General features: G+C 41.5%; 1 protein-coding gene across 1 annotated transcript; it reads right to left on the bottom strand.

The window, feature by feature from the left end:
- Positions 1-3,785: 3,785 nt before the first annotated feature.
- LOC103175771 (placenta-specific gene 8 protein-like) lies at positions 3,786-20,906 on the bottom strand. The gene is made up of 5 exons (XM_007888950.2): positions 20,888-20,906; positions 12,535-12,670; positions 7,226-7,350; positions 5,945-6,073; positions 3,786-4,586 (listed from the first exon to the last, which is right to left on the bottom strand). The coding sequence occupies exons 2-4, from the start codon at positions 12,638-12,640 to the stop codon at positions 5,984-5,986; spliced, it is 321 nt and encodes a 106-aa protein (XP_007887141.1). The 5' UTR covers positions 12,641-12,670; positions 20,888-20,906; the 3' UTR covers positions 3,786-4,586; positions 5,945-5,983.
- Between the last annotated feature and the right edge of the window lie 1,220 nt (positions 20,907-22,126).

Genomic DNA, 22,126 nt, shown 5'->3' with positions numbered 1-22,126 from the left:
CAGACACAGGAAAATGTCCATGTGTTAGCAGTATAATTGTATGGAGCTCTGAATCTGGCTTAGATATCTGACTGACCCAACAATGTTTTTTAAAAGACAAATCTTAAGGCTAAGACCCTGAAGGAATTCAGGCCTTGGAAATGGATGATGTAATGTAAATGTGGCTGAATTGGAATTATAATACTGTGTGGCAAACTTGTATTAACATGAAATTAACACCATTGGGAGAAGGGGGCAGGAGTTTATCATGTGCAATCTCTAAAAATAACCATCTTTTCATTACATGCTTATAACGGAAGTAAAGTTGCATCTGAAAGATGATCAGCCGTCAACGGTGGGTTTCTTCCAAGGGATAGTCTTGTGCCAATTTTCATTTGTAGTTGTTGCTTCTTTCAAAAAATATATTTTGACTGCTCTGGTAATTCAAAAAGATTATCTAATCAGTAACAGTAATAGAGATGAGGGACAGTATGTACCTCAGGATGGGTTGACTGATTTCACCTGAGGCAGCAGTTGGAGCCATACAAATGAGTTTAATAGCCAGAGCTACGCGGGAAACTCAGTCTGTCTGAGATACTGTTAAACATGGAGAAGGGTTTCTGCATGTCTGACCAAAAATAATCCCTATTACATTGAAGTGAACTTGTGGTTAGTTCTAACTCAAAGAAAAATCTATGTACATTAACACAATCAATAAGAATCTTGGGTGACCCACAGTCCTGACAACCCGTGTCTCTGTCAAAGGTTATTCTTTGTCAGACATGAATAATGGGTGGGGTGAGGAACAGACCTGTTATCTTAAAGTACCTTAAACAAAGTACTGTACTGTTGTTGAACGCTGAGTCACCCAAGCATTACAGCAATTCTGTGTAAATACGTTAAGAGTTAGACTAGTAAAACGAACCATTAAAATTCAATCACTGTTCCATAACAAAACCAGAGCAGGCTGAAAACGTAGAGCAGAACAAACAGACAATAAAGAATCTGGGTGTGCCCCATTTTATGGTGATCTGCCTCACCCTTTCACATGCTGCTTAACAACTTGTATATTTCCACATATGCTTTATTTGATTTTTCCTTAAAGTCTGTTTCTGATTAACACCATTGGGAGAAGAGGACAGGAGTCTATCATGTGGCAATCTCTAAAAATAATCATCTTTTAATTACATGCTTGTAACGGAAGTAAAGTTGCATCAGAAAGATGATCAGCCATCAACGGTATCGAAGGCAGTAGTGAGGTCAAGGAGGACGAGGGAGCCCTGGTTGTAGATGGATAAAATGTCATCTATCACTTTGACCAAAGTTGGTTCTGTGCTGTGGCCAGCAAAGTGCTTTATACTAATTACTCTCAAGCGTGGTGACTGGCTCCCCCTCTTCTCTCACCTCCATCTATTCCAAATGAAGCCCACCACCTGCTCTCTTGACCCAATTCCTACCCCTCTCTACCTTACAGCACCACGTCCTAAACACCCTACTGACAGACATTGTCAACCTCTCGCTGTCCACTGGCACTGTTCCCACCTGCTTAAAAATAGCTGTCATCACCCCTGCCCTCAAAAAAATCTTCACTTGACCCAAAACACAAAATATTGCAGATGCTGGAAATCTGAAACAAAAACAGAAGTCGTGGGGAACACTCAGCAGGTCAGGTAGCATCTATGGAGAAAGGAAAGTGAGTTAACGGTTCGGGTCCACGACTCTTTGTCAGAATTGGGGCATGTTGGGAGGGAGAGGCTTCTAAGGATTAACAGAGAGCGGGGAGGCAGGACAAGGAAGATAAAAGAAAAAATGGGGTAGAGGACAGGGGATGATGGGTTAAAGAGGTATTAATGATGCAAAACAAAAAGGGGGAATTGCAACAAAACAGGACAATAGAGGCGTTAATTGCAACAAAATAGGCAGACCAGAGAGAGAAAAGGTGTGTCTGGGACCAAGATGATGTGGTAATGGTCATAGAAGTGGGGGAGGGGAAAGTGAACTGTTATGGTCTGAATTTGTTGAAATCAATATTGAGGCCAGAGGGCTGTAAGGTCCCTAGCAGATAAATGAGGTGCTGTTCCTCGAGCTTGCGCTGTGCCTCATTGGAACAGCGTAGGAGACTATGGATGGAGAGGTCAGAGTGCTCACGATGTGGTCTCCTCTACATTGGGGAGACAAAACGGACATTGGGTGACTGATTTGCCGAACACCTCCATTCTGTCCGCAAGCACAATCCTGAGCTTCCGGTTTCCTGCCACTTCAACTCTCCCTCCCACTCGCACTCTGACTTCATCACCCATTTTCTCCTTTGTCTTCCTTGCCCTGCCTCCCCTCTCTGTTAGCCCTTTAAAGCCTCTCCCTCTCAACATGCCCCAGTTCTGATGAAGTGGACCCGAAACATTGACTCACTTTCCTTTCTTTATAGATGCTGCCTGACTTGCTGAGTGTTCCCAGCATCTTCTCTTGACTCACCTCTGTTCTCTCGCTACCAGTCCAACCTTCCTTTTCTTTCCGAAGTTCTGGAATGAGTCGTTGCTTCCCAGCTTTGCTTTTTCCTCTCTCGCCACTACCTGTATGAACCTCTCCAATCTGGTTTCCGTGCTGCCCACAATACTGAGACAGCCTTAGTAAAAGTTACGAGACCAGGGATCTCTGTCTCCTCAACCTTCTCGATAACTCTGTTGCCTTTGACACTGTTGACCACTTAGTTCTTCTCCCCTACCCTTATCTCAACTCCATCTTTACGCTTCTGTCCTTGCCTGGTTTCACTCTTACCTTTCCCATCGTCTCCACTTTTTATCCACGAACGGTTTCTCCTCCAGCCACCACCTCTCCTCTTTAATATGTACATGCTTCCGCTTGATAAAATTATCCGCAGGCATGGGGTTAACTTCCACATATGTTGCAATGATACCCACCTCTATCTCCCTGCCTTCGCCGTCGACTCCAGGACCATTGCTGTTATGACTGATTGCATGTTGGACATCAAGTCTTGGATGAGAACTAACTTGCTCCAGTTGAATGTTGACAAGACAGAGGTTCTCCTGCTTGTCTACCATCAGCAACAAATCATGCATACTCCATCTTAACGAGTCAGTATGGTATCTTCTCGACCGTCAATTATCCTTTAAACCTCAAATTTGTGCCATGACCCATTCTGCCTTTCACCACCTCCGCAACATTGCCTGCTTCCATCACTAACTCTTCCCTCAGACCACAGAGATGCTGTCATCATGTTCAGATTTGACTATGCTAACTCACCGGACTTCCCAACTCTCCCTCCACAATTTTTCCGATGCCCTCCTTGCCAGTCTCCTGAATTCCATCACCCACAAAATCCAACTGATCTAAAACTCCACTGCCTGTACCAAACTCTGCACTACCATCACCCCAGTCCATGTCAGGCTCTGCTGGATCTCTATTGCAGAATGGTTTGATATCACACTTACTTACAAATCAATTACACTCTGGCACTTCCCTACCTTTCCAACCTGCTTATACCCACTCCTCTACCTGCACACTTTGCTCAGCTAGCTCACACCTTCCACACATACCTCATCCCCTCAGCTCCACCATGGGTGGCTATGCTTTTAGTCACTATGCCCCAATGCTTTGGAACTCTCTTCGTCAATCCCTTTGCTTTCCCTCTTTTCAGACTACACCTGAAAACCTTCCTCTTTGAATGTACCTATAGTCACCTCCCATCTCTCCTTGGCTCATGGTTAGGCTCTGCCACTGTTACGTACTATCCCATGTGAAGGGTGCTATATAAATGCCATTTGTTGTTGTAGGAATTAAGCTGATGGTCTAGTATAAAATTTATTTCGAAATGAACCACAAAGTACAACAGAAGATAGTCAAAGGCATAAACATAGACTTATACCTAGCCCAGCAAGGTGTACATTCTCATTAAACATAGTATAAAAGTTCTTAGTTCTTATAAAATTCTTTTTTTCTACCACAAAACCGAAACCGACAAAAAATACCAAAAATATCTATTGTACCTACATATGTAAAGGACATATGATATTATAACTACGTCTTTGAGGAAGCTGTGTTTACTTGAAGTTTTGAAAGCAATGAGCAGCCCAGTGCATTTGAACAGTGCATTGCTCTCACTCATCTACTCACTTTATGCAGGATTAAACAAGATCAGAGGGAAGAGACTTTGTGTTGCACTGTGTATATTTTAAGAGCTTCATGGGAAGGAATCTAAAGAAGAAGTCACCTACCTGCTTGGCAACCATATTGGCTGGGGGCAGGGGGTGGGGGGTGGAGGGGGAGGGGCGGAGCGGCCGGGCGGGGAGGACAGGGCGAAGAGCAGAGGGGGTGGGGTGGAGCAGAGGGGGCAGGGCAGAGTAGAGGGCGTGGAGCGGAGGGGTTGGGTCGGAGGGGCTGGGGCAGAGCAGAGGGGGCGGGGTACATGATATTGAGGGAAGTTGGGACCTAGGAGAAAGTGGAATTTGTCAGATTTTCTGCAAGGGAACCAAACACCGATATTCATGGTGGTAGATGTTGACATTATCATATCGTGAATTTATTTTCAATTTGTTTTATTTCCATGATCTTTGAAGGCTGATGTCACGATCCATCAATCAATGTATTTGCTGCAAAGCAAATAAGCCACTTGTTAGTCATCAATTCAAATGTTAGACCTTCAAATGAATAAAGATGATTAGTGAAATAAATTGGACATATTGAAGTATCGTTTAGGGGCGGCTGCAACGCACTGGAACAGAATGTAAATGTTTTTATCTCTCAACTTTCTTAAATAAATGACTCGTGCTAAAGTATTGATCAATATGTATCAAAAGCCACCTGACCCTCATGAAGGGTCTTTGCTGAAGCGAAAGGAATGAACATGAGTCAGAGGTCGTGGGATGCAGCAGGTTGACCCTGAGAACTGACCCTGTCCTCCCACGATGTCAACTCTGCTGTCACTCTTTTGTTCCTCTTCGAAAGGTCAACTGACCAACTGGTAATGGTATTCCTTACAGAGGTAACTGGGCTCTCACAGTGATCATTAAGCCTATTTTGTTGACATTTAGCTAAAGGCAGTTCAGACTCACCCAGGACTTGATGTCTGATCAGCATTTGATCAGGATAGCAGAGAACAAGCTTGTCTTGTAAACATGAGGTAAAGCTCCAATAGGTAAATGCTCCTAGTCAGGCACATAGCATGTGGCAGGATTATTATTTATTGTTCACATCAAGATAATAATAATCTTGGCATTTTATATAGTATCTTATCATGTCATTGAGACATCTCAAAGTGCTTCAGGGGATTTTAGAAAAGATGTCACATACGGGATCCTTGGCTTTATAAATAAGGGCATAGAATACACAAGTTATGATGAACCTTTATAAAACATTGGTTAGGCCTCAGCTAGAGTACTGTATTCAATTATGGGCACCACACTTTAGGCAAGATGTCAAGGCCTTGGAGAGGGTACAAAGGAGATTTACCAGAATGGTACCAGGAATGAGTTATGTGGAAAGACTAGAGAAGCCAGGACCGTTCTCCTTGGAGCACGGAAGGTTAAGGGGAGACTTAATAGAGGTATTCAAAATTATGAGGGGACTTGATAGAGTGAACAGGGAGAAACTATTTCCACTGTTAACTGTTAACCAGAGGACACAGATTTAAGATAATTGTTGAAAGAATCAGAGACGAGGAGAAATTTTTTCACACAGCGAATTGTTCGTATCTGGGTTGCACTGCCTGAAAGGGTGGTGGAAGCAGATTTGATAACAACTTTCAAGAGAGAAGTGGACAGATATTTGGGGATGACAAATTTGCAAGGCTATGGGCAGAGAGCTGGGGAGGGGGATTAATTTGGATAGCTCTTGCAAAGGGCACATGCCTTAGAATTCTATAATTCCTTCTGTGCTGTACAGTTATATAATTCTATGTAGGAACAGCCAAATAAACTCCCTTGAAAAGCAGATGGTTTCTTCCACTTACCATTCCAGTTACAATACAGCTTTAAAACATCTGGTCTCCTCACATTTGATGCTTTATTTCTCTTTTCAATTGGCAGAGGGAACATTGCAGGCAAAACATTGTTGCACAGTAGTCATTGCAGATGGATCCCTAAAAAACCACAGAAGGGTAAATTAGTAATCCTTGCATTTGACATCTCAAAGTGCTTCCCAGAATATATAGTAAAGGGAATTGACTGTATATTTTGTGAGCGACATGCAGGAGCCGATTACGCACAGCAGTGTCTCACAAACAATTGTGGATTGAGTGACCACACTTTTTTTTGAGGGAATATTACCCCCGGAAAACAATTCACCAATCGACCAACAACCAGGTTCCTACATAGGTAAGCGGAAGCATGTGGAGTAAGGAAGCTTGCCTAACATTTTGCCCTGCCTGGGAATTTGAACCCGAGTCGTCTTGTTTGCGAAGTGAGCGCCCTCATCACTAAGCTACAGGACTCCACATATAGAGCCTTATGGCATCACCAAAATGTCTCAAACCATTTCACACTTTAAAGTACAGTGACTATATATTTGTAGACAAACGCGGCAGGCAATTTGCATACAGAAGTGTTCCACAAACAATACAGTGAATGAGCAATTTTTATTTGGGGGACTTTTGGCCAAGATACCAAGAGAAACTTTTCTTTTCGAATAGTGCTACGGGTTTTTAACGTCTACCTGAACAGGCAGATGGTACCTCAACAACAACAACTTGCACTTATATAGCACCCTCCATGCAGGGTAGCGTGTCAGAGCGCTTAACCTCACTTTAATATCTCATCCGATAAGCAGTATCTCTGACAATGCAGTATTACCCCAGCACAGCACTGGAGTGTCAACCTAGACTAACAGTTTAAAGTCCCAATGCAGGAATTGGAACCAAAACCTTCTGACTCAGAAGCGAGGGAGCTATGAATTAAGCCAGGCTGACACACTGAGTATGGGAAATACTCTGGTGGAGAAGCTTGAATGTTGGCCAAACGTTTCTCAGTTATCTGAAGTCTAAAATACAACCTGCATATAGTCTTAAGACCATTATCTAAAATGTATAGAAATAGCTTTTACTGTTAAAAGCAATTGATGAAATTGTACACAGTTTGTAATGGTAAAGATCAGTTCTGACCCAACGCTCCACATCACCATTATCCAGATGGAGTGGCTGGTAAATCTGCCCTTGTCTGTATCAGATGCTGGGACACATGGTTACACTCTCTCTTCTGAAATGACTTCAATGTGACAGTAATATCTGGCAACTTACTTGGATGTTGTACTTTGTTCTGATGAGAGTTCTCATAGCTACCGAGGTTCCACAGCAGCAACACTCGTGCAGGTCATTTGTAATTTGACAGCTTAACCAACACGGACAGAGCAAACCACAGAAACCTGGAAACAGAGAGTTCAAAAGAAAAGGTGAAAAATCTTTCCCATTTTTTTCACAGGAGAGGGACGATTAGCAGCATCAAGGCTGAAGTATCCAATATGAGACTATAGACATGAAGTATACCAGCAAAAAGTTTTCGGTTACTGAGGGGATTGAACAATAATACTGAAAGAATGTACATGAAGGACATTGGGGAATAGAAAAGGCAAAAAGAATAACTAGAGAAGTAATGCTTTGCCAGGCATCAATAAGCAGATAGAGGACTACATTGACAAGAGCGAAACATGTGCAAAATATCAAAACTGGGTAAGGCACAAAGTAATGATGTGGTATGACGAACCAAGTAAAGCTTGGACCAAGGTATGAACAGATTTGTTTTATTATAATGGCAAACAGGACCTCATAACAGTAGATTATACATCGAGATAGAGTGAGTGCACAAAGTTGAATGACCCAACATCCAAAACCATAGTAAACAAGACCAAGGCAACGTTTGCTCAGCATGGAATACCAAGGGAAATAATTAGTGATAATGAGCCACAAATTATGAGCATGCAATCAAGACATTCACGGGGCAGTGGGAAATAGAACATAAAATACCTTCCCTGAGGTATCTCTATTAACAATAGAGATGCACCAAGGGGATAAGGACAGTTAGCAACTTAGGGAAATTTTCATTTGTAGAGAATTGGTGCTAGAGAAACTGTTAGCACTAAAAAGTGACAAATCCCCTGGTCCGGATGGCTTGCATCCCAGGGTTATAAAGAGGTAACTTATGAGATAGTGGAGGCCTTATGTCTGATCTTCCAAAATTCCTTGGATTCTGAAACAGTCCCTATGGATTGGAAGATCACAAGTGTCACAGCACTATTTAAAAAAGGTGGAAAGGAAAAGATGGGGAACTATAGGCCAGTTAGTCTCACATCAGGGATAGGAAGCATTTTAGAATCGTTGGTTAAGGATGTGGTAATGCGCTATTTAGGGAAGCACAATATAATTAGGCCAAGTCAACATGGCTTTACAAAAGGGAAGTCATGTTTGACAAATCTCATAGAGCTTTTTGAGGATATTTCCAGTAAACTAGATAAGGGTGAATCAGTGGATGTGGTCTATTTGGACTTCCAGAAGGCATTCGATAAGGTTCCGCATAAAAGGTTAGTCCAAAAGGGCCCATGGAATTGGGGGGAGCATATTAACGTGGATTGGGGAATGGTTAACGGGTAGGAAACAAAGAGTAGGGATAAACGGGTCCTTTTCAGATTGGCGGGATGTGACTAGTGGAGTGCCACAAGGATCAGTCCTTGGGCCTCAGCTATTTACCATCTACATCAACGATCATGATGAGGACATCGAAGTTAATATATCTAAATTCGCGGATGACACAAAACTAGGAGGAAGTGTCAACACAGAGGACCACATTAAAAAAATGCAGCGAGACATAGATAGGTTAGGTGATTGGGCAGGTAGGTGGCAGATGAAGTATAATGTAGGGAAGTGCAAAATCATCCACCTAGGTAGCAAAAACAGTAGATCGGGTTATTTTATAGAAGGGGAGGGATTGGAATGTGTTAGCGTCCAGAGGGACTTGGGTGTCCTTGTACACCAATCACAGAAAGTTAGTCTGCAGGTGCAGCAGCAATTAGGAAGGCGAACGGTATGTTAGCATTCATTATGAAAGGATTAGAGTATAAGAGTAGGGAAGTCTTCTGCAACTGTATAGGACCCTGGTGAGACCACACCTGGAATACTGTGTGCAGTTTTGGTCTCCTTATTTAAGGAAGGATGTACTTGCCTTGGAGGGGTGCAGCGTAGATTTACCAGGTTACTACCAGGGATGAAGGGGATGAGTTACGAGGATATGCTGACCAATTTGGGCCGATATTCTCTAGAATATAGAAGAATTAGAGGGGATCATATAGAAACCTATAAGATCATCAAAGGGCATGATAGAGTAGATAGTGGGAGATTGTTTCCCCTGGTTGGAGAAACTAAAACCAGGGGTCACAACCTTAAAATCAGAGGCCAGCCCTTTCGCACTGAGTTGAGGAAGAACTTCTTCCCTCAAAGGGTGGTGAATGTATGGAACTCGCTACTGCAAAGGGCTGTTGACGCTCAGTCCTTGAACATATTCAAGACTGAGATAGATAGATTTCTTATTGCAAAAGGAATTAAGGGATATGGGGATAAGGCAGGGTCAGGTTATTAGCTGGAGTTAGATTAGAAGATCAGCCATGATTGAATGGTGGGGCAGGCTCGAAGGGCCAAATGGCCTACTCCTGCTCCTACATATTATGTTATCTCCAGAGCAATGACATGGTGGAATGGGTCATACAAACTGTAAAGAATATGGAAGAAGGCAGACAACTCAGAAGGCAGACAAACACCACTAGCTTATAGAACACAGTGATAAGAGGACAAGGGACAGTTTCAGGCAGAAATACTATCATCACAACGGTTGAGAAACTTATTAAGAAACAAAATTGTGGTCTCAGGAACAGCACAGATATGGAAAGAAACCACAGAATGAACCAAGAGAGAAAACTTTCACAAAAGAGGAAATAATGTGGTTCAGAAAGAGAGACCTACAATGGAGGATTGGACAAAAGAGAAATGTTGTAAAAGGATAAAAACCCAACGTCATATTGGATTAAAGATGGAAGGGGAAAAATGTATAGAAGAACAGCATGGGAGGTCTGGCAAAGAAGGGTGGAGGAAGGTAAAGAGCAGAAGGAAGATCAAGGGGTGGTAGAAACATCAAAAACCACCAGGTCCAAAAGAATAGTAACACAATCTCAAAAATTGACTGAACAGGACTAAGTCACAGAAGGAAAAAAAAGGAGAAAACAAAATAAAAAGGGGAAAGTTATTGGATAATCATTTAAGAGGAAACAGACAATTAACTGGGAACCAAAGAAAGAAGGCCAGAAAGTACGAAAAGGGATATTGGGAGGACAACTGGTGTGGGTTTTACAGTTTGAGTGTTGTAATATTTGAGGTAAGAATAAAATAGTTACAGTCTATACCAGGTGGGAGGTTAGAGGCAGCGTGGCGAGCAGGAGCCATGTCAGCAGCAATAGAGCTTATCTTAGTGGTGCTGAAAAAACATTTTAATGTAGTGTTGATAAATTTGTGCACTTTCTGGACTTCATATCACATGATAAGTGTGAGAAGATTCCGCATGACATGCTGAAGAATAAGACACAGAATCACTTGGTGGAATCAGCATTTCCAAACGTGGCTGTTGTTCTTTGTACATTCTTAACATAACCAGTAACAGTCTGTGAAGGTGAACTCTCGTTCTTAAAGATGAGTCTCATCAAAAACTCACTCAGATCTACAATGATCCAGGATAGATTGAATGCACGCGCAATCCTTGTATATCGAGTGTGATTTGACACATGCACTAAGTTCTGATCATGTAGATGACATGTTTGCAACTATGAAGTCACACAAGAAAGCATTTTAAAAGATATTGTTGCATATTTTGTGTGCATAGTTCAAAGGGCCCCCAAATCTGTTTTAGGGTCCGCCCCGATCCCTTAATCTTGCCCTGATCAGTACTAATTGGGATTGGCCTTTTTGCAGATAAGCAGACAGTGTATAATCTGCAAAGAATAAATTGGCCACAATGCTAACTTTAAAAAAAGTTCCGTCTGGACCTATACTGTCAATAAAGTACCACACTGTGTCAGTCCTACTCTTTCTTTCTCTCTTTCTCTTTCTGTCATTATCTTTCTGATTATTTCTATCACATTCCTTTATTTCTCTCTCTCCCTCACAGGCTTTTCCTCTCTAGCTATGTCTGTCTCACTCTCTCCGAATCTCTCTAATATTCTCTTTCACTTCCTCTATCTCTGATATTAAAGTGCAAAAGTATAAAGACTTACCTTCTTTTCTGGCAAAAAAAATCCTGTTGCCATGCAATATGTTGATTAGGCCCATCTTAAGCCCTATCTTATTAATCATGTTTTCGGTCATCCTTCGCCTCTCCACTCGATTGGCTCCTACCCCCAATTCAGAAGCCAAGCCTCAATTGTTAAGCGCTTGGGACATGCTCCTGACGTGAAGAGCTGTATACAACTATAAATTTGTGTTGTATGTTTGAAGTTGACCAGATATAATAATCCTTGCATTTGGGCAAGTTTGGCAGTACTTGGATGTAGCCAGAGCCAGAATATCCCTAGCAACCTCGTGTATGCACAAACTTTGCACCTGTGCACAACAGCATTTTACATCTTCAGTAAACTCTGATAACTTGTCACTCCAAGGGAAAAGGGCTCAGTGACGAGTGATCTGAAGTGGTGAGTTAGGCATGTGTATAAATACGGAGATAAATGCTGCTGGGATATAGACAACATTTTGACAAGTTAAGCCAGGATTGAGTTTTCAGGAGTTTATTGTGTATAGCACCTTTCATGCGGGAGGACCTGTCAAAATGCTTCATAGAGGTGACTAGGGGAAACATTTTTCTTCTAGCACAGGAAACAACTGTCGTGCAGTGATTCCTCAGGACCAAGGTGTTTTGAGTAAATAGGACAAGAGCAAACTACTGTATTACTTTTATTATACCTGGTGTATTAGGTTGTGTGCTTTCATTTTAATTGCTTAAGAATATTTTAGCTTTGTTGAATGACAAGTATTACACATGGTTATTAGTTGATCTGTTAAAAATTCTAACTTTATCAAACCCTGTCATAATTACAAACACCTCGATCAGGTCCCTCTCAAATGGCTGTTGTCAGGAGTAAGAGGCTCTAACCTGACCATTCTTTCTTTATTGCCTCATTTCCTCCACTGATTCAATATTCTACTTGTAATATGGCAACCCTTCTGTCTCACCCTCTCTTTATGTCTTTCTGTGTTCAAATTCCACTCAAACCCTCCCTCTTCGCAAGTGCCTTCAGCCACCTTCTCCTTTTGCCTTCTCCCCTTTCCCTTGTGTGGCATCCTACTGCACCCTTATAAAACACTTGAGTGGTGTTACCTTAGGTGAGGAGTACTAATTGTTATGTGATCTGGAGGAATTAATAATTAAAATTATCAAGATTTTCAATTACTTTTAATCAACAGAAAAGTAAACCTTAAACTCAAGTCAAGCTTCATTATCCCTTATCCCAGCCAAGGTCTGATTTTGCTCTGGAAGATAGTCAATAATTGCCATGTACAACTTTTTAACCTTTACTTACATATTCCAACATCATCGCAGCAGTTCAGGAGGCTAGAGTTCCACTCTGTTTGGGAGCTTCTAAGCATAGGCTGGTTTACTATTACAACATTACTTTGTTGAGCCATTTTGTTTGATGCACAGCTGTGAATACAAACCTAGAAATAAAAGTAACAAAATATCAAGGTTACTAGACAGAAAGCCAATTGAAGGTCAATTTGCACTTTTGATCTGGTCCAGTCACCTTCACTGGAGGCAAGGATTTCCCCCACCCACCTCCCATTAACCCTGCAAACCAAAGCCCTAACAGGTAGTTCCTACCTGAACAAATAACAGCAAGCTTCTCAGACAGTTCTTTCAATGGAAAACTACAACAACAAACTACCCAAATGAGGAATAGCACATGAATTTCTCATAGATTTAGGATTCACTGCTTTGCATTTGATTTCCTACAGAAAGTAGAAAAAAAAATAGGACTGTTTGTTGGACACTGATGTACGCAATTGGCTGTAGCATTTCGCCCACAAAATACACAGTCAATTCACTTTACAATATGTTTTGTGAAGCGCTTTGAGACATCTCAGTGACTTGATAAGGCGCTATATCAAATGCAAGGATTATTATTTCCGTTACTAGTAAAAAGGGCTGAGGTTCAGCTTTTTTTTCACATGCCACGGAGTCTGTAACTCTTGGCAGATGAATATTGTTGCTTAACAAAATCATTATCTGAGACAGGATATTGCAGATATATAATATGCAACAGATTACTTTCGAAGTGCTAGAGGAATGAAGCCAAACAATAGACTGTTAAAGTATTTGCTGTTCCAGCAATCAGGACAACCCATGAAAGTTTTAAACATGTTTCCAATTTAAACAAGAAAGGGACGTCACAACCCCAGCCTTTCAGACTCGGGCTCTTTAAGTAACTGCATAGAATGATAGAATCATAGAATTATACAGCACAGAAGGAGGCCATTCGGCCTATCGTGTCTGCTGGCTCTTTGAGAAGAGCTATTCAAATCAATCTGACTCCCCTACTTTCTCCCGGGCCCTGCAAACATGTCTTCCCCAAATAATTATCTACTTCTCTTTTAAAAGTTGTTGCCAAATTGGCTTCCACCACCATTTCAGCCAATGCATTCCAGATTCCAACAACTTGCTGTGTGAAAAAAATTCTCCTCACCTCCCTTCTGTTTCTTTTAATAACTATTTTAAATCGGTGACCTTGGGTTATCGACCTGAAATAATTTCTCCTTGTTTACCCCATAACTTCCTGACTTTGTATTCTATACCCCTATTTATAAAGCCTAGTATCCCATATGCTTTTTTAACAGCTTTATCTATCTGTCCTACCACCTTCAAAGATTTACTTATATGAATACCAGGTCTCTCTATTCCTTCACCATCTTTAAGATTCTACCATCAGCTTATATTGCCTTTCCTCATTCTTCCTCTCAAAATGCATCACTGCACATTTCTCCATATTAAACTTCATCTGCCACGTGTCTGCCCATTTTACCAATCTGTCTATGTCCTCTTGAAGTCTGCTACTGTCTGCTACTATCCTCCTCACTGTTTACCAGTTTTCCTAGCTTAGTATCATCTGCAAACTTGGAAATTGTACTCCCTATACCCAAGTCCAGGTCATTTATATAAATCAAAAACAGTAGTGGTCCCAATACTGATCGCTGGGGAATACCACTGCACACTTCCCTCCAATCAGAAAAACAACCGTTCACCACCACTCTCTGCTTCATGTCTCCCAGCTGGTTCTGTATCCATGCTGCCACTGTCCCTTTAATACCGTGGGCTTCTATTTTGCTTACAAGTCCCTTATGTGGCACTTTATCAAACGCCTTTTGAAAAGCCATATAAACTACATTGACTGCACTACCTTCATCCACCCTCTCCGTTAGTTCATCAAAAAACTCTATCAGGTTTGTTAGACATGATTTGCCTTTAGCAAATCCGTGTTGGCTGTCCTTTATTAACCCATATCTTTCTAAGTGAAAATTTACATTGTTCCGGATTATAGTCTCCAGAAGTTTCCCCACTACTGATGTTAGGCTGACTGGCCTGTAGTTCCCGGGTTTATCCTTCTGCCCCTTTTTTGTACAGGGGAGAAACATTTGCAACCCTCCAGTCCTCTGGCACCACCCCGGTAACCAAGGAGGATTGAAAGATTGTGTCCAGAGCCTCCATTATTTCCACCTTTACTTCCCTCAGTAACCTAGGATGCATCCTGTCCAGACCAGATGACTTATCTACCTTGAGCACTGACAACCTTTTTAGTACCACCTCTTGGTTTATTTTTATCCAATTTCTCTACCCTCTCCTCCGATACTGTAGCATTGGCTGCATCCTCTTTTGTGAAGACAGATACAAAGTACTCATTCAATACGTCAGCCATGTCCTCTGCCTCCACAAGAAGATTTCCTTTTTGGTCCTTAATTGGACTCACCCTACCTTGACTAACCTTTTATTCTTTCTATGCTTATAAAATGACCTAGGGTTCCCTTTTATGTTACCTGCTAATCTTTTCTCATACAATCTCTTTGCTCCTCTTATTTCCTTTTTCAGTTCTCCTCTGTACTTTCTATATTCTATTTGATTATTTTCTGTATTTTGGACCTGACATTTATCATAAGCCTCCTTTTTCTATTTTATTTTAATCCCAATTTCCATTTTCATCCAGGGAGGTTTGGATGCCCTACCTTTCCCCTTTGTGGAAATGTATTTGTTCTGTCCCCGAAATATCTCCTCCTTGAAGGCTTCCCATTGTGCATTAGCTGTTTTACTTGCCAATCTTTCTTTTAACTCACTGAAATTAACCCTCTTCCAGTTGAATATCCTCACCTTTGATTGCTCCTTGTCCCTTTCCATAAATATTCTAAACCTAATGATGTTGTGATCACTGTTGTCCAGATACTCTCCTACTAAAAGCTGCTCCACTTGCCCCAATTAATTTCCCAGAACTAGATCCAGCACTGCTTCCTTCCTCGTTGGGCTGGAAACATACTGATCCAGAAAGTTATCCTACACACATTTCAGGAATCCTTCCCCCTTCTTGCCCTTTTGTTATTTTGCCAGTCTCTGTTAGGATAATTGAAGTCCCCCATTATCACTACTCTGTTGGTTTTGCATCTGAAATCTGCTTGCAGATTTGCTTGACTATTTCCTTCCCACTATTTGGTGCTCTATAGTATACACCTACACAGCTCCTTTTCTGCTCCTTAACTCTAACCAAATAGGTTCTGTTTTTGGACACTTTAGCACATGGTCCCTTTCCAGGGCCCTAACCGTGTCTTTAATCAATATTACCACCTCCCTCCCTCGTTTTTTTCCTTCTCTATCCCACCTGAATACATTGTAGCCAGGAATATTCAGCTCCCATTCCCGCCCTTGTTTGAGCCAGGTCTCCGTTATTGCCATTACATCATAACCCTATGTGGCAACTTGAGCCTGCAGCTCACAATCTCCGTGCATATACGCACATGCACTCCAAGACCGACTGAGTCTATCTGCATTTCCCCTCCGTCTAATCCCTTCTTTTTCTGGATTACTCATTATTTTGCTATTCGTCTCTCCCAGCCCTCTATGTAACTTGTTTGTCCTCTCTTATGCTACATCCTGATTTCCTTCCCCACTCAAAATTAGTTTAAACCCTTCTGTGCAGCATTAGTAACCTCCCTGTGAGGACATTGGTCCCAGCCCTGTTCAGGTGCAAGCCATTCACCTAGTACAGGTCCCACCTGCACCCGGAACTGGTCCCAATGATTCAGGAGCCTGAAGCCCTCCTTTCTGCACCATATCTCCAGCCGTGCATTCATGTGTTTCATCCTGCTGTTTTGATACTCACTTGCACGAGGCACTGGGAAGTAATCTAGAGATCACCACCTTTGAGGTCCTACTCTTTAGCTTATTCCCTAGCTTCTGATACTCTCCCTGTAGGATCTTAGCCCTTTTTTTCCCTACGTCATGGATCCCAACATGGACCACGACTTCTGGATGTTCCCCTTCCCCTGTAGAACGTTTTCCACCCATTCCATGATGTCTTCAACCCTGCACCAGGGGGGCAACATATCATGCGAGAGTCATGACTTTGATTGCAGAAACGCGTGTCTACTCCTTTCACCGTTGTGTCCCCAATGACAATTGCATTGACACTCTTCGCTGTGTCTGCCCGTGCATCCATTTGCTTTTGACTCCCCTCCCCAGAGGTGTCATCACCCTCACCGGTGTTCAGTACAGAGAACTGGTTTGTGAGTATCACACTCTCAGGGGATTGCTGTATTGCCTGTCCCCTCTTCCTACTATGCCGGGTTGTTACCCACTCACTTTCCTTCTGAACCCTCTGTGGCTGTGGATTGACCACATCCTGGAATGTTCGATCCATGTACTCTTCAGCCTCCCATATGCAATGTAGTGATACCAACCTCTCCTTGAACTCAGAAACCCTGAGCTGAAACTCAAAGAGCCGGAGGCACTTCCTACACACGTGTTTGTCCAGGGCACACAAAGTATCCTGGAGTTCCTCCATGGCACACATTGTGCATGCAACTGGTCTCAGCTGCCCTGCCATATTCCCAGACATGTTTTATATTATTTTAATATAATTATTATATATTTTATAATTATGCACCTCTTTCCCCCTCTACACCAAATTCCCACTCTCACCAAATTCCTTAACAGAATTCTCACTCTGTTCTACCTCACTCAGTTCCCTCCTCACACTGCTGGACTCTCTGCTCCAAGTGAGAAGTGAGAGATTTAAAAAAAACGGTCATTCACTTCATGGCTGTTTGTGGGATGTTACTGTGTGCAAATTTGCTGCTGTGTCTGTCTACAAAATACAGTCATTGCGCTTTACAGTAAAATCCTTTAAAGCTCTTTGAGATGTTTTCATGATGCAATAGGTTCTATATCAAAAACAAGAATTATGTATTGGTGCTAAGAGCTGCTCTCAGCTCTACACTAAAATGAAAGTCACTGATATCATCCTGTTTGGCTTCTGAAACTCTTCAACTTTTCCACTGCCATCAGAATTCTTGATCATCCCCTGCCAGTGACGCTTTCATTTTTAGCTTCTCCGCAGCTTGACTCAGCTCTATCTGGCAAAATTCTCCAGTTCTCCATTCCAGCCTATTCTCTCAGTTTTTCTGCCTTTAATTTACTGGTTGCTTCCCCCTCTCTGTATTCCACCATTGGGCCTGCAGTCGTCAGGCCACAGTTCCCTGAAACACTTTTGTAAAATGACTTTGCATTGCTTCCTTTTACTCTCTGGTTTTAAAAGCTTTCTTCAACCATGCCTCTGAATTACTCCCACTTAATTCACATTGTTAAGCACATTGAAACATAAATTCAGATAAAAACACCACAAAGACATGCGAGACATGAAGGAGGCGGAGTGAGTGGGGGAGTAGGACTGCAGGCAGGAGATCGTAAAGATAGTGGCTGTAGAGCAAGTTGAAAATAAAAATAAGTATCTTAAAGTTCAGTTCATGGTAATAGGGAGGCAGTGAAGCCTAGCTAGGTATTTATTCTGATATGATTGTACTTTTCCTTAGGGTTTAGCTCACCAAGTAAGAGTCATGCTTACACCATGAAGTTTCATTGATGAAGCAGACAGAATGGTCAGCCATTGACACTACTTGCAACAATAAAAACTTGGATTTATAGAGGGCCTTCACACAGAACAGTATCTCAGAGTGCTGCAAAGTGGCAGGGGTGGATGCTGAGCAAGGGAGAGTGGAAAGGGGAAGTGACCCTAGGCATTATTTGGTGAGCTAAAACCTAAGGGAAAGTAAGGTATAATTGGAATAAATTTACGTTCAGCTGTTATTTTTTCAACATTACAAAGTTCATACAGAAAAGATACAGGCCGCTTGGCTCAATGAGACCAGTGTTTATACTCTACACAAAACATCACCCATTCCTTACTCCCTCCCATACGCTTTTATTACCCTCCCTCTTGTGTGATGGTCCAGCTTCCTCTTGAATGTATCTGTACTATCTGATTCAACCAGTGAGTTTCACAATCTAAAATAAAGATGTTACAAGCGTAGAAAACAGTCCTCACTCATTGAGTGAACTATTGTAATTGGATACCACCCAGGGAAACGTTGGCAATAATATTCTTATTGTAAGGTATAATTCGAATAAATTTATGTTCAGGATTACATGGGCCATCTTTGGTGATGCACATCTATAATGAAATATCTTATCAGTGACCAACTTTACTGAACACGAAGTGTGTAATACGGAATGGAAATTTTACCTCATTATGACTTGAAATTTAAGATGACATGGAACTGTGGGAAATTCTTAAATTCAGCCTGAATTTACATAGAAGTTGTTTTTCAGCAGTTCTTTAAAACAACCAGCTTTCAAATGAAGAATGAATTTAAGAATTCAGTGTGATGTTAATTTTTTAAGACAAAGTAGTCTTAGAGCCTAAGATTAAGTGGAATTTCGAATGTGACTTTTTTTTCTGCTAACATCCCTTAAATTACAATTCTGAGTTCATCTGTGACCCGGTTGCCATATAATGCATTTACTAAGAAATTATAAGTGGAGTCCTGTAGCTCAGTGGTTAGAGCACTCGCCTCACAAGTGAGAGACCTGGGTTTGATTGCCGGCAGAGCGAAATGTTGGGGCAGGGAAAAAAATAGTAATAATAAATTGGTCACTTCAATCATTGACTGTTTGTGGGACACTGCTGTGTGCAATTGGCTGCTGCGTTTCTTCCACAAAATATACAGTCAATTCACTTCACAGTATATTCTGTGAAGCGCTTTGAGACGTCTTGAAGACGTGATAAGGCGCTATATCACTTAGTTCTCTGATTGAGGACTAATATTCTGACTCAGAGCCAGGTGCTAAATCACAAACATAATCACATTTCTATGCTCCTCAGGTCGTTCAAATCTAAACTCTGAAAAACAGTTAAAATCTGAAACTGTTTTTTACTCTTATAAGTATAAGGTTCAGATTCAGGCAACTTCATTAACATTCAGTAGTGTACTACACACACACTGCTCATAACTCTTGAGACTGCTCTTTGTTCCACGTTGGCTTTCGACACAATGTGTTAATTTTTAAAAAGTTCAATAGACACAAATAATATTGAATAAATAGAGCAAATGAAATTATTTTTGTATAAATCCCTCTATCAATGACTTGGCAAATGTTTCAGTGAAATCAAAATATAATGAATAACATAATCTAAGTACTTCACAGAGTTTACATTTTAACTATGAATATGTGTTAGGATCTAAAATTGTTTTTCACCCCCGTCGATGTAAGGTTCGGATTCAGTCTCCTTTGTGAAAACACTTGGTACTGCAATGACTTTGTACTTAAACAATAACAACAAAATTACATTTTTATAGAGCCTTTCAAGTCGGGAAGACGTCCAAGACGCTGGACAGACAGAGTTACGGACCCGAGAAACCCCTTAAACAGCTCTTTGTTCCAACTTGAAAAGCATGGTTACTAAATACAATAATAAGCCTCACTTTTGGTTATCTCATCAAGACATCTAAAAGCACTTTACAGGTTATAATGTTAAGTGGTGTGACTTTGTTGTTGTAGGTGAATGCGGCAGTCAATTTACACAGAACAATGTCCCACAAATAGCCAGAAAATAAATTACCAATTTGATTTGGGAGATTGTTAACCAAGACATCATGAGAAACTGCCTTCTCTTTTCAAATACTGCCATGGCTTCTTTAATGTCCACCTGTATAGGTAGACAGGACTTCGGTGAAACATCTCATCCAAAGGACAGCACCTCCCACAATGCAGCATACTCCCAGCATTGTATTGGATCATCATCCCACACTATATATAATATAATATAATAATAATAATAATAATCCTTGCATTTGATATAACGCTTTTCACATTTTCTCGACGTCTCAAAGCGCTTCACAGAATAGACTGTAAAGTGAATTGACTGTATATTTGTAGGCGAAATGAGGCAGCCAATTGCGCACAACAGTCGTGGATTGAAAATTACCAATTTATTATTGTTTTGGAGGGATTATTATTAGGCTCTGTGTGGAGTAAGGAAACTTGCCCAAGGTTTCGCCCTCTGCCTGGGATTGAACTCAGGTGTCTCGCTTGCAAAGCGAATGCTCTAACCACTGAGCTACAGGACTCCATATGAGTTCAAAGTGCTGATGTGGGGCTTGAACCCCAACCTTCTGACAATCTGGCTCAAAAATGACTATTTCAAAAACACAACAAATCTGAATTCAGCCAATTCCATTTTATGTGTATTTAAATCACTCTATTATCGACAATTGTTTCTCTGCATATAAAATACATCACACACAATGCATCTAGTAAAAATAAATCTGTAAACTACTCACCAGTGTCAGGAAAAAAATCAATTGTGAAGATCTTTCTCTACTTTGCTGAAAATCCAACAAAGTTTGCACAGCGTTCCAAACACAATGTTATATAGTTTCACTTGTGGTTTGGCTCCTTGCCATGCTCATCTGCTATTGGTAGAAATCTTCGTGTAAAAAGAAGTACAGGTGCGTGTACCAATTTCACAGATTTGCATACATAAATCTAAGCTTTTTGTATGTTTTTTTATAATAAGCTTCATGGTTTTATTGTCAGAGAACACAATCACCTTAATCACTAGAATTGCCTAAGCCAACCAGGGAAAGTTCACACCATTAAAAAAAATTAAACACATTCACATATCAGGTTTAATGACTTTTTCCGTTGCGTTTATATAATAATTATTTGCGGAACCTACTATAATATACGGATAGGTCGAAAATACTAAATGGACAAATAACGTCTCATGCACTTAACAGTGACGGAAAACATTGATGAGCCAGGAGAGGGATAGAGGAAGAGTGTTCCAGAGTTTTGGGGCGCAGTGGCTGAAATCATGGACACTGATGGTGGAATGGAGGGCACGAGGGACATGCAGAAGGCCGGCCGAGCAGAGGTTGTGGGTTGGGGGGTAAGCAGGTTGGAAAGGTGGGGAGGTGCCAGGGCATGAAGAGATTTGAAGACATGTGAGTACCTTGAAATCGATCTGCTCGGCAATAGAGAGCCAGTGGAACCTGGTTATAACTGATGTGATGGGGGTATGCAGTTTAGTGCGTATGAGTATGCGGGTGAATATGTGGGTGGTGGAGTTTTGGATTACCTGGATTTTGTGGATAGTGGAGCTGGGGAGCCCGGTGAGAAGAGCATTTGAGTAGTTGAGTAGGAGCTGACAAATGCCTGGATGAATGCTTTGGCTGCGTTTGGGATAATCCTTGTATTTGCATTTGATATAGCGCTTTTTCATGCCTTCTCGACGTCTCAAAGCGCTTCACAGAATATGCTGTAAAATGAATTGACCGTATATTTGTGGGCGAAACGCGGCAGCCAATTGCGCACAGCAATGTCCCACAAACAGTCGTAGATTGAAAAATGACGAATTTATTATTGTTTTTGGTTTTGGAGGGATTATTATTAGGCGTGTGGAGTAAGGAAACTTGCCAAAGGTTTCGCCCTGCCTGGAATTGAATCCAAGTGTCTCGCTTGCAAGGCAAGTGCTCTAACCACTGAGCTACAGGACTCCACAAGCTATGGTTGGAGGT

This window comes from Callorhinchus milii, unplaced genomic scaffold (assembly GCF_018977255.1).
Source record: "Callorhinchus milii isolate IMCB2004 unplaced genomic scaffold, IMCB_Cmil_1.0 Scaffold1, whole genome shotgun sequence".
Taxonomy (NCBI): Eukaryota; Metazoa; Chordata; class Chondrichthyes; order Chimaeriformes; family Callorhinchidae; genus Callorhinchus; species Callorhinchus milii.
This window is presented reverse-complemented; position numbering and strand designations above follow the sequence as displayed.